The 13,813-nt window shown below is 47.2% G+C and overlaps 1 protein-coding gene across 1 annotated transcript; it reads right to left on the bottom strand.

Moving 5' to 3' along the window:
- Window positions 1-2,618: 2,618 nt before the first annotated feature.
- On the bottom strand, window positions 2,619-7,306 carry LOC138368700 (collagen alpha-1(I) chain-like). Its single transcript, XM_069331423.1, has 2 exons — window positions 7,231-7,306; window positions 2,619-3,556 (listed from the first exon to the last, which is right to left on the bottom strand). Exons 1-2 carry the CDS (start codon window positions 7,304-7,306, stop codon window positions 2,619-2,621), a joined length of 1,014 nt encoding a protein of 337 aa, XP_069187524.1.
- Window positions 7,307-13,813: the final 6,507 nt, after the last annotated feature.

The raw sequence follows: 13,813 nt of genomic DNA, 5'->3' as shown, positions 1-13,813 counted from the left end.
TAATCAGTTAGTATACCTGTTCTTCCCCGTTAATTCCACGTATAGTTCCATGGCAGCTCGCCTTAACGACACGCACAGTTCCCTAGCACCAGAAGGTTGTTTACGTGAGCCTGGCCTCTAGAGACACTGGAGACTGCCTCACAGCAGGAGGTAGTGTGGCGCCTGGCCCCGGTTGACGCTGATGGTGGTCTATGTGACCGGACACAACATATATTTTCATATTACTTTTTATCAATCTCGGAGCCCGGGGTTCCCTTCGTCCCACAAGACCTCTACAGCAAAATATAGTGTGTAGCCTAGCCCCAAAAATATTTTGCCCTTAATATCGGCAGAGGAACGTTATTTTTGACGGGAAAATCCGATCAACCTTATGACGCTATTTGTTTATAGGTATTTTTTAGCTGACTTTGCTTGTGTTCCAGCTGGCCCTTGCTTGTGTTCCAGCTGGCCCTTGCTTGTGTTCCAGCTGGCCCTTGCTTGTGCTCCAGCTGGCCCTTGTTTGTGTTCCAGCTGGCCCTTGCTTGTGTTCCAGCTGGCCCTTGCTTGTGTTCCAGCTGGCCCTTGTTTGTGTTCCAGCTGGCCCTTGCTTGTGTTCCAGCTGGCCCTTGCTTGTGCTCCAGCTGGCCCTTGTTTGTGTTCCAGCTGGCCCTTGCTTGGGTTCCAGCTGGCCCTTGCTTGTGTTCCAGCTGGCCCTTGCTTGTGCTCCAGCTGGCCCTTGTTTGTGTTCCAGCTGGCCCTTGCTTGTGTTCCAGCTGGCCCTTGCTTGTGTTCCAGCTGGCCCTTGTTTGTGTTCCAGCTGGCCCTTGCTTGTGTTCCAGCTGGCCCTTGTTTGTGTTCCAGCTGGCCCTTGCTTGTGTTCCAGCTGGCCCTTGCTTGTGTTCCAGCTGGCCCTTGCTTGTGTTCCAGCTGGCCCTTGCTTGTGTTCCAGTTGGCCCTTGTTTGTGTTACAGCTGGCCCTTGCTTGTGTTCCAGCTGGCCCTTGCTTGTGTTCCAGCTGGCCCTTGTTTGTGTTCCAGCTGGCCCTTGCTTGTGTTCCAGCTGGCCCTTGCTTGTGTTCCAGCTGGCCCGTGCTTGTGTTCCAGCTGACCCTTGCTTGTCTAGATTTCCAGCTGGCCCTTGCTTGTCTTGATTACCAGCTGGCCCTTGCTTGTCTAGATTTCCAGCTGGCCCTTGCTTGTCTAGATTTCCAGCTGACCCTTGCTTGTCTAGATTTCCAGCTGGCCCTTGCTTGTCTTGATTACCAGCTGACCCTTGCTTGTCAAGATTTCCAGCTGACCCTTGCTTGTCTAGATTTCCAGCTGGCCCTTGCTTGTCTAGGTTTCCAGCTGGCCCTTGCTTGTCTAGGTTTCCAGCTGACCCTTGCTTGTCTAGATTTCCAGCTGGCCCTTGCTTGTCTTGATTACCAGCTGACCCTTGCTTGTCTAGATTTCCAGCTGGCCCTTGCTTGTCTAGGTTTCCAGCTGGCCCTTGCTTGTCTAGGTTTCCAGCTGGCCCTTGCTTGTCTTGATTACCAGCTGGCCCTTGCTTGTCTAGGTTTCCAGCTGGCCCTTGCTTGTCTAGGTTTCCAGCTGGCCCTTGCTTGTCTAGGTTTCCAGCTGGCCCTTGCTTGTCTAGATTTCCAGCTGGACCCTTGCTTGTCTAGGTTTCCAGCTGGCCCTTGCTTGTCTAGATTTCGAGCTGGCCCTTGCTTGTCTAGGTTTCCAGCTGGCCCTTGCTTGTCTAGGTTTCCAGCTGGCCCTTGCTTGTCTAGGTTTCCAGCTGGCCCTTGTTTGTGTTCCAGCTGGCCCTTGCTTGTATTCCAGCTGGCCCTTGCTTGTGTTCCAGCTGGCCCGTGCTGGTGTTCCAGCTGACCCTTGCTTGTCTAGATTTCCAGCTGGCCCTTGCTTGTCTTGATTTCCAGCTGGCCCTTGCTTGTCTAGATTTCCAGCTGGCCCTTGCTTGTCTAGATTTCCAGCTGGCCCTTGCTTGTCAAGATTTCCAGCTGGCCCTTGCTTGTCTAGATTTCCAGCTGGCCCTTGCTTGTCTTGATTTCCAGCTGGCCCTTGCTTGTCTAGATTTCCAGCTGGCCCTTGCTTGTCTTGATTACCAGCTGGCCCTTGCTTGTCAAGATTTCCAGCTGGCCCTTGCTTGTCTAGGTTTCCAGCTGGCCCTTGCTTGTCTAGGTTTCCAGCTGGCCCTTGCTTGTCTAGGTTTCCAGCTGGCCCTTGCTTGTCTAGGTTTCCAGCTGGCCCTTGCTTGTCTAGATTTCCAGCTGGCCCTTGCTTGTCTTGATTACCAGCTGACCCTTGCTTGTCTAGATTTCCAGCTGGCCCTTGCTTGTCTTGATTACCAGCTGGCCCTTGCTTGTCTAGGTTTCCAGCTGGCCCTTGCTTGTCTAGGTTTCCAGCTGGCCCTTGCTTGTCTAGGTTTCCAGCTGGCCCTTGCTTGTCTAGGTTTCCAGCTGGCCCTTGCTTGTCTAGGTTTCCAGCTGGCCCTTGCTTGTCTAGGTTTCCAGCTGGCCCTTGCTTGTCTAGATTTCCAGCTGGACCCTTGCTTGTCTAGGTTTCCAGCTGGCCCTTGCTTGTCTAGGTTTCCAGCTGGCCCTTGCTTGTCTAGGTTTCCAGCTGGCCCTTGCTTGTCTAGATTTCCAGCTGGACCCTTGCTTGTCTAGGTTTCCAGCTGGCCCTTGCTTGTCTAGATTTCCAGCTGGACCCTTGCTTGTCTAGGTTTCCAGCTGGCCCTTGCTTGTCTAGATTTCGAGCTGGCCCTTGCTTGTCTAGGTTTCCAGCTGGCCCTTGCTTGTCTAGGTTTCCAGCTGACCCTTGCTTGTCTAGGTTTCCAGCTGGCCCTTGCTTGTCTAGATTTCCAGCTGGCCCTTGCTTGTCTAGATTTCCAGCTGGCCCTTGCTTGTCTAGATTTCCAGCTGGCCCATGCTTGTCTAGATTTCGAGCTGGCCCTTGCTTGTCTAGATTTCCAGCTGGCCCTTGCTTGTCTAGATTTCCAGCTGGCCCATGCTTGTCTAGATTTCCAGCTGGCCCTTGCTTGTCTAGATTTCCAGCTGGCCCATGCTTGTCTAGATTTCCAGCTGGCCCTTGCTTGTCTAGATTTCCAGCTGGCCCTTGCTTGTCTAGATTTCCAGCTGGCCCTTGCTTGTCTAGATTTCCAGCTGGCCCATGCTTGTCTAGATTTCGAGCTGGCCCTTGCTTGTCTAGGTTTCCAGCTGGCCCTTGCTTGTCTAGGTTTCCAGCTGGCCCTTGCTTATCTAGGTTTCCAGCTGGCCCTTGCTTGCCTAGATTACCAGCTGGCCCTTGCTTGTCTAGGTTTCCAGCTGGCCCTTGCTTGCCTAGATTACCAGCTGGCCCTTGCTTATCTAGGTTTCCAGCTGGCCCTTGCTTGCCTAGATTACCAGCTGGCCCTTGCTTATCTAGGTTTCCAGCTGGCCCTTGCTTGCCTAGATTACCAGCTGGCCCTTGCTTATCTAGGTTTCCAGCTGGCCCTTGCTTGCCTAGATTACCAGCTGGCCCTTGCTTGTCTAGGTTTCCAGCTGGACCTTGCTTGTCCAGTTTTCCACCAAGACCTATAATGGTCTTGCCAGTCCAGAGCTATAGATGCAATGACCTTGAAAGTTTTCAAGCTGGTCATGCTTGACCAATGTTCCAGCTGGTCTTGCTCGTCCAGGATTCTAGTTAGAGATGCTTATTCAGTGTTCCAGCTGAAGTATGCTCGTTCAGCGCCAGAATGGGTCCTGTATCCTGCTTGTCCAGTGTTCTACCTGGTCAATGTGTGTCCATTTGTTCAGCTGTCATTGTTTGTTTAGTATTCCAGCTGGTGTTCCTTCTTCAGCGTCCCAATAAGTCCTGCCTGTTCTGTGCTCCACCTGGCCTGGCTAATGCAGTTTTCCAAGTTCCCAAACGTGTCCAGGGTTTCAGCTGCTTTTGTTTATCCAGTGTTCCAACTGGTCTTGTTTATCCAGTGTTCCAACTGGTCTTGTTTATCCTGTGTTCCAGCTGGCTGTATCGCCGTGTATTAAATACAGCTGTTGTGGGAACCGACCTGTGAGATTTATATTTATTTAATTTATATGAATTTATATTTACGTTAATTTATATACTTCGATAGCAATTTGTATAATGATAAGTGGACTGTATTTCTGCAATAATCTCATAATCTCACAAATCGATCCTCTACACATTAGGGGGGTTTATATTAATTAATTTATATATATGCAGCCAATCAAACTACAGTATTAGACTACATACATTGAAGAGGTTCCTTATCTTATAGTACAGCAGGTTAGTACACCAGGTATAACTAGGGTGTAGACACCACATTTTCCCTCTTTGAGGTAGCTTCCATCACCCTGGTAACTGATGCACAAAGCATACTTCCTCGTCTTGACCTGTCAAAAGGGCGCTAGCTGTAAAGCCAGAATCCTATATATGACAGGTATATCAGAGAAAATACTGTACATGGAACAATGAAGACCTGGCTTAATTACCTTTAGTTTGAGGCTACCACGTGCTCTAACCGGGTCACCCTATATAATGACATTAATGGCCATAAATGAAAAATACATGGGTTTCGGAAGAACACTTAACTTGATTTGTTGACAGCGTGTTGATAATGGTACTCCTTTGGTTTCCATAACACTACGTCCAAGTAAAATTAACAGGAGCCGAATTGCTTCCTGCGCCTCTGGTCTAGTATCAACAATGGCTGCCCCTCCTTCCTCACTGATGCCTGGCTTACATTGTCCAGATGACAGAAAGTGATAGAAGGGTCACATTTACTCTACTTTAATATTGATAATTAAGTTAATTTATTTGAGTTGTTTTTCTGATGGTAAAGTCCAAAGACTAATGTATTTAAGAATAATTCCCAGCAGAATAGCTGGTGAATTTATAATAGTATGTGGTGATGATATCCCGTTTTCTATAGACGGTAATTCCACTACAAGTTATGTTTTCTATGGGTTAACTTGTTTATACAACACAGCTATTATTATCTGTCTGTATGATATTAAATGGTGTCGGAATTTCCGACAGCTGTAAGTAGAAACTAGACACATACATACATCGATATTATTATTGTAAATCGAGTCTAAACCGGTCATCCAGGTAAATCAAGAGAGTCTCCTTGGCTCTGCCTTGAGACCAAGGACTTAAACATCTGGACCTTTTATGCAGAGTGAACTGTCTCTCCGAGTTAGAGAGGCAGCCTTTATGACAGGCAGTTCTGATATTCAGTCAGTTTTGGACAAAACATCTGACTGACTTCTATCCTCGCGTAAGTATATATTTTTTTTCTTTACTGTAGTAGGTGAGGTAAACGAGGGTACCCGTGAACAGGTTGCCGGTTTACCCGGTCGACCCGGCGAGCGGGTCGATCGGGTAAACCCAGGTACTCACCTAGTTGTACTCACCTAGTTGTGCTTGCTGGGGCTGAACTTTGACTCTTTGGTCCCGCCTCTCAATCGTCAATCAACTGGTGCACAGATTCCTGAGCCTACTGGGCTCTATCATATCTACATTTGAAACTGTGTATGGAGTCCACCACGTCACTGCCTAATGCATTCCATTTACTAACTACTCTGACACTGAAAAAGTTCTTTCTAACGTCTCTATGGGTCATTTGGGTACTCAGCTTCCACCTGTGTCCCCTTGTTCGTGTTCCCACTCGTGTTAAATAATCCATCCTTGTCTACCCTGTCAATTCCAAAATTGCATGTGTTGATCCTGTCTCCCCGAGCTCTTCTGTCTTCCAGCGACGTGAGGTGCATTTCACGCAGCCAGTCCTTATAACTCATGCCTCTTAGTTCTAGGACTAGTCTAATGGCATGCCTCTGAACGTTTTCCAGTTTCGTCTTGTGCTTGATAAGGTACGGGCTCCATGCTGGGGCCGCATACTCCAAGATTGGTCTTACATATGTGATATACAAGGTCCTGAAGGATTCCCTACACAAGTTTCTGAAGGAAGTTCTGATGTTAGCCAGCCTCGCATACGCCGCCGATGTTATTCTTTTGATGTGGGCTTCAGGAGGCAGGTTTGGTGTGATATCAACTCCTAGATCTTTCTCTCTGTTCGTTTCGTGAAGGATTTCATCTCCCAATTGGTATCCAGTGTTTTGGCCTCCTATTTCCTTCCTCTAGTTTTATTACCTTACATTTACTCGGGTTGAACTTTAGTAGCCATTTGTTGGGTCATTCATTCAGTTTGTCTAGGTCATCTTGTAGCCTCCTACTATCCTCCTCTGTCTTAATCCTCTTCCTAAAACTCAAGTGTGTCTGTGTCACTTTGTGTGGGTGTTTGTGTCTCCCTATCTGTGTATCTGTCTCTCTCTCTCTCTCTCTCTCTCTCTCTCTCTCTCTCTCTCTCTCTCTCTCTCTCTCTCTCTCTCTCTCTCTCTCTCTCTCTCTTTCTCTCTCTCTCTCTGTCTCTCTCTGTCTCTCTCTGTCTCTCTCTCTCTCTCTCTCTCTCTCTCTCTCTCTCTCTCTCTCTCTCTCTCTCTCTCTCTCTCTCTCTCTCTCTCTCTCTCCCTCTCCCTCTCCCTCTCCCTCTCCCTCTCTGTCTCTGTCTCTCTCTCTCTCTCTCTCTCTCTCTCTCTCTCTCTCTCTCTCTCTCTCTCTCTCTCTCTCTCTCTCTCTCTCTCTCTCTCTCTCTCTCTCTCTCTCTCTCCGTTGCTCTCGGTGTTGCTCTCTTTTGCCTTCAGTCCGCTTTTCTCTCTGTCTGTGTCTTGCTGTGGCACACTTCCCTGGTCTGTTCCCGCTTGGCAACTCTATACGAGTCACACTGGTTCGAGGCTCATCTGGATGCAACAGGGAAAAATTTTTCTTATTAAAGAAGGTAGCCTAATGTTTATATTACCACTTTGGAACATTCTCAAACTAGATGGCTCTTGAAATAGTCATGACGTCACGGGACACATGTGAAAAGAGAGCAGAATGTTGAACCAATAGGAGATGAGCTCCACAGATGCATTCCCTGTATCTTGAATTCCTATTGGTCCACATACACTCACGCTTGCTAGAGAATGAGAAACGAGTCACTCACTGACTGTCCTTCGCGAGGTGAAGTCCTGCTAACTCTGGCTCTGCTCCTGAAGCATATCCTTCCGAACCGAGAAGATCCTGTGTGACGAGTTAACCCAGAAGGTGTGAGCAGCGATTGGGTAGACTTCAGCTGGCAGCTCTGGTCAGGCGGCAGCCAGACTTGATGTTAGTAGGATTGTCTAAATGTGCTGGTTGTGCTCACCTAGTTGTGTTAGCGGGGGTTGAACCTCGGCTCTTTGGTCTTTGTGGTCTTTGAGGCTCGAGAGCCGATGCCCCATCGACCCTTCAAACTACCTCCACGTAACTGCTTGAGCCAATATGCCATCCCTGCCCCAATAAGTGACATGCTCTCTGGCCCTCTACAACAACTCCTGTCTGTGCCTTTAGCTTCAAGACACCTTCCACTATCAGTTCTCCGTCGTGGTAGAGTGTGTGAAGGAGCGCCAGCCTCACATAACTGGCAGGTGCTCTCAGAGGGCGCCACCATACCGGCGTCCCAGCGTGTCTCATCGGCCTGTACCATATATGCTTCAGTACTCACACATTTATACACTCACCCATAGATGCTTCCGGCTGCCTCATACCCATTTGGGTCACAACACACTTCCTTCCCTGCCATCATACTTCCTTTATCACTATCACACTTCTTTCATCACTATCACACTTCTTTTATCTCTAGCACACTTCTTTAATCTCTAGCACACTTCCTTCATCATCACCCCACTTCTTCACCATCACAAAACTTCCTTTATGATCACCAATTTTCACCAATGACCACACTTCCTTCATCACCACCTCACACTCTTCAATCACCACCACACTTCCATCCCCACCACCACCACACTTCCTTCCCCACCACCACCACACTACACTGACCACCACCACCACACTTCCTTCACCACCACCACCACCACACATCCTTCCCCACCACCACCACACTACACCGACCACCACCACCACACTTCCTTCACCACCACCACCACCACACTTCCTTCCCCACCACCACCACACTACACTGACCACCACCACCACACTTCCTTCACCACCACCACCACCACACTTCCTTCACCACCACCACCACCACACTTCCTTCACCACCACCACCACCACACTTCCTTCACCACCACCACCACCACACTTCCTTCACCACCACCACCACCACACTTCCTTCACCACCACCACCACCACACTTCCTTCACCACCACCACCACCACACTTCCTTCACCACCACCACCACTTTACCTTGAGATGGTTTCGGGGCTTAGCGTCCCCGCGACCCGGTCCTCGACCAGGCCTCCACGTTGCTGGATTGATCAACCATGCAGGCTGTAGGACGCGGCTGCTCGCAGCCTGACTTATGAGTCACAGCCTGGTTGATCAGGAATACTTTGAGTTTTATCAAGTTCTTTCTTGAACACTGTGAGGGGTTGGCCAGTTATGCCCCTTATGTGTAGTGGAAGCGTGTTAAACAGTCTCGGGCCTCTGATGTTGATAGTTCTCTCTTGAACACTGTGAGGGGTCGACCAGTTATGTCCCTTATGTGTAGTGGAAGCGTGTTGAACAGTCTCGGGCCTCTGATGTTGATAGTTCTCTCTTGAACACTGTGAGGGGTCGGCCAGTTATGTCCCTTATGTGTAGTGGAAGCGTGTTGAACAGTCTCGGGCCTCTGATGTTGATAGTTCTCTCTTGAACACTGTGAGGGGTCGGCCAGTTATGTCCCTTATGTGTAGTGGAAGCGTGTTGAACAGTCTCGGGCCTCTGATGTTGATAGTTCTCTCTTGAATACTGTGAGAGGTCGGTCAGTTATGCCCCTTATGTGTAGTGGAAGCGTGTTGAACAGTCTCGGGCCTCTGATGTTGATAGTTCTCTCTTGAACACTGTGAGGGGTCGGCCAGTTATGTCCCTTATGTGTAGTGGAAGCGTGTTGAACAGTCTTGGGCCTCTGATGTTGATTGAGTTTTTTTTTTAGATATATACAAGAGTTTTTACATTCTTGTACAGCCACTAGTACGCGTAGCGTTTCTGGGAAGGTCCCTGGAATATGACCCCCGCCACGAAGAATCGTTTTTACAACCAAGTATCCATTTTACTGTTGAGTTAAACAGAGGCTACAGGTAATGATTTGCACCTAGTAAATCCTCTCTGGCCAGGATACGAACCCATGACAAAGCGCTCGCGGAACGCCAGGTGAGTGTCATACCACTACACCACAGAGACTGTTCTCTTTCCTGAGTTCTCTGAGTATCCTGAGTTCTCTCTCAGAGTACTTATTGCACCTCTGCTTTTCAACGGGGGTATTCTGCACATCCTGCCATGCCTCCTGGTCTCATGTGGTGTTATTTCTGTGTGCAGGTTTGGGACCATCCTCTCTACTATTTTCCACGTGTAAATTATTATGTTTTAAATGCCTAAATCTGTATTTTATAAATACAGATTTAGGCATTTTAGTTGGTCCCAATAGTTTAGATGTTTTACTGAGTGGATTCTAACAGTAAAGGATCTCTGCACGCTCTCCAGGTCAGCAATTTCTCTAGCTTTGAAAGGGGTTGTCATTGTGCAGCAGTACTCCACTCTAGAGAGCACTAACGTCTTGAAAAGTATCATCATTGGTATAGCATCTCTAGTGGGAAAGTTTCTTGTTATCCAACCTCTCATTTTTCTTGCAGTTGTGACGGCTACTTTATTGTGTTCTTTAAAGGTAAGGTCTTCCGACATGAGTACACCCAAATCCTTTACATTGCCTTTTCGTTCTATGTTATGATTTGACTGAGTTTTGTACATAGTGTCCGTTCTTATATTTTCATTTTCCCGTAGCGCATGAGCTGGAACTTATCTTCGTTAAACACCATATTATTTACCACCACCACACTTCCCTCACCACCACCACACTTCCTTCACCACCACCACATTTCCTTCACCATCACCACACTTCCTTCACCACCACCACCACACTACCTTCACCATCACCACACTACCTTCACCACCACCACCACACTACCTTCACCACCACCATCACCACACTACCTTCACCACCACTATCACCACACTACCTTCACCACCACCACCACCACCACAATACCTTTACCACCATCACCACCACACTACCTTCACCACCACCATCACCACACTACCACCACCACCACCACCACACTACCTTTGTGGGAAAAACCTGCCGGGATTGATATGGGAGAATACTAGGGACTTGTACTGTACTAAATTAAAAATTACTGTCTGCATATTAATTCAACTAAAGTCTCTAGCTAGGCTCATAAATCCTAGCTCCTCTTTTCCTAATGACAGATTGTGGGCTGTAAGGGGCAGGTGGGGTGAATGAATTAGTTGATTGAAGTTCCAGTCCATCTGCAGACAAGTATCTCTCATTAACTTGTATTTTTTATACAAGGATAAGATTTTAATAAATTAAGTTCTATGACTGAACACTGGTTCTGTTTAAAGCAGGGATTTAAACATGTACAAATTCCAGCCTAGCACCATAACTATCAACAGCCAATATTCTTATACTATATACAACAATTTAAATTGTAGAAGTATGATAAATGACCTTAAATGTGGTCTAAGTACTGTTAACTAGGTACTAAAAATTATATTCAATTAGATAAACTTATATGATAAATTAAAGATAACTGAGCAAGCAATTGTTAATTTAATTTATATGTTCAAGTATATAGATAGACAGATAGGTATATAGATATATAGATAGACATATTCAATTTATATAGAGATTCAGTTGCTGCACTACTAATGAATACTCACTGAAATATGAGGCGTTGCCTCATTCTATAACCGACAGACAGACTTATTTGATATATTAAAGTTACACAAGCATACAATTGGCCAGTTAATATACTAATAACATTCAATATACTTCTCTGAATGCCGAGTGCCTGTCTGACAAGTGTGCCAGACTGTGTAACTCTCGTGTCGAGTTTAGGCATGATATTTTATATCACAGCTTTGCTGTAGATTGTTCTGGTAGCATTGCTATGTGTTTATTTCCTTAACCCTTTAACTGCGCGGCCTATAAATATGACACCCCCCCCCCCCCCCCAGTGAGCAAGAAACAAATTCTCGGGGAAAAAAATATTTTTTATTCTGAAAGTGTCAAAAACCCCTCCCTGTATATGGGTATAGCAACAGAATTTCGAAATTATACTTACTATGGCTGCTATGGGGTCCGTAAGGTGGCACGTAACGTCTTCATTCCCCGTGCGCCTGTGCTGTAAGTTTCCGGGGCGGGGCGCGTGAGTTGCCGCGAATATATTTTTGTTCATTTTTTGCGCACAGTCCCAAATACATTTTATTTGTTTTTACGTGCTAATCCTATGTATAATGAACACGTACACTATATTATGGCAGTAAAACATCCGTACTGTCCAAGGACACTGTGTTATGTGCATGACACTTGTGTACACATATGTTGCACATATTTACCATGTATCATATTAATTTATGTATATATATACAATCTATTTACAGACTATACACTGTCACACACTATATACATTCACCATCAACACATTCAGAACACCGTAAGTGAGAAAAAAACACCTGGAGGTGCGTTGTGCACCCGAGGCCTGGGCCTGCAGGCGCCTTGCGCAGTTAAAGGGTTAATTGCATTTGCAGAAGGATGATAAGTATGATGGTGGAGGTAGAGACAGTGGCACTTAGTGTGCTCCACTCTACACTTATAAGATATATTTTAGGAATTTTTCCTTGTAGATATATTGTCCAGGTACTCCCCCAGTTCTAGAGAGTAATCACTGATGATAAAGATAATTGGATAAGGTGTCTTAAGTCGATTAATGTTTGCTAAGCACCATGACACATGTTCACTGCTTGTAAACACACGCCCAGGGTGTGGTGGGCGCTTCTCTCACCACCATCACCCCCCCGCCCCTCCCAACCATGCTCCCTGAGCACGGTAGCCTTCAATGAATATTGATTGATTATTTTTACTGTCTAGACATATGATTGAGATAAGATGTGATTATAACATAATTAGATATAGGATATAAAGATTATAAGGGGTACTGGTTAGTACTATTGATTCATATTAAGGATTTGATTTAATCCCTACAAGAAATCGATTCAATTGTTCCAATAGTTTTTTAATTAAGAAATCCTTCTAGATGCTTCTGGATCCTTGAGAGATCATGCACAAACTCACGTAGGTACCTATAGGGCTCTATGGTCTACGTGATCATAAGCATTGTCATGTAGGATCTAGCTGTATAATGACTCTATAGTGATTCTGATATGATTCTAATATGATTTTGATATGATTTTGATATGATATTGATATGATTTAGATATGATATAGATACGATATAGAAATAATATTTTTCTTAGATAATAATATAAATGTAGTGGGTAAAAATTTCCCACAACCTTCACCACCACCACCACCACAATATCTTCACCACCACCACCACCACACTACCATCACCACCACCAGCACACTACCTTCACCACCACCTCCACCACAATATCTTCACCACCACCACCACCACACTACCTTCACCACCACCACACTACCTTCACCACCACCACACTACCTTCACCACCACCATCACACTACCTTCACCACCACCACCACACTACCAAACCTCCACCACACTACCAAACCACCACTACCACCACACTACTTCCATCACCACCACCACACTACCTTCACCACCACCACCACACTACCTTCACCACCACCACCACCACACTACCTTCACCACCACCACCACCACACTACCTTCACCACCACCACCACCACACTAACTTCACCACCACCACCACACTACCTTCACCACCACCACCACACTATCTTCACCACCACCACCACCACACTACCTTCACCACCACCACCACCACACTACCTTCACCACCACCACCACCACACTACCTTCACCACTACCACACTACCTTCACCACCACCACCACCACCACCACACTACCTTCACCACCACCACCACACTACCTTCACCACTACCACACTACCTTCACCACCACCACCACCACACTACCTTCACCACCACCACTACCACCACACTACCTTCACAACCACCACCACCACACTACCTTCACCACCACCACCACAACCACCACACTACCTTCACCACCACAACCACCACACATTCCTTCACCACCACCACCACACTACATTCACCACCACCACCATCACACTACCAAACCACCACCACACTACCAAACCACCACCACCACCACACTACTGTCATCACCACCACCATACTACCTTCATCACCACCACCACACTACCTTCACCACCACCACCACCACACTACCTTCACCACCACCACCACCACACTGCCTTCACCACCACCACCACACTACCTTCACCACCGCCACCACCACCACCACCACACTACCTTCACCACCACCACCACCACACTACCTTCACCACCACCACCACACTACCTTCACCACCACCACCACCACACTACCTTCACCACCACCACCACACTACCTTCACCACCACCACCACACTACCTTCACCACCACCTCCACCACAATATCTTCACCACCACCACCACCACACTACCTTCACCACCACCACACTACCTTCACCACCACCACCACCACCACACTACCTTCACCACCACACTACCTTCACCACCACCACCACCACACTACCTTCACCACCACCACCACCACCACACTACCTTCACCACCACCACCACACTACCAAACCTCCACCACACTACCAAACCACCACCACCACCACACTACTTCCATCACCACCACCACACTACCTT

This window comes from Procambarus clarkii, chromosome 3, assembly GCF_040958095.1.
Source record: "Procambarus clarkii isolate CNS0578487 chromosome 3, FALCON_Pclarkii_2.0, whole genome shotgun sequence".
Taxonomy (NCBI): Eukaryota; Metazoa; Arthropoda; class Malacostraca; order Decapoda; family Cambaridae; genus Procambarus; species Procambarus clarkii.
The sequence above is the reverse complement of the archived record's forward strand: the minus strand, read 5'-3'. Positions and strand labels throughout refer to the sequence as shown.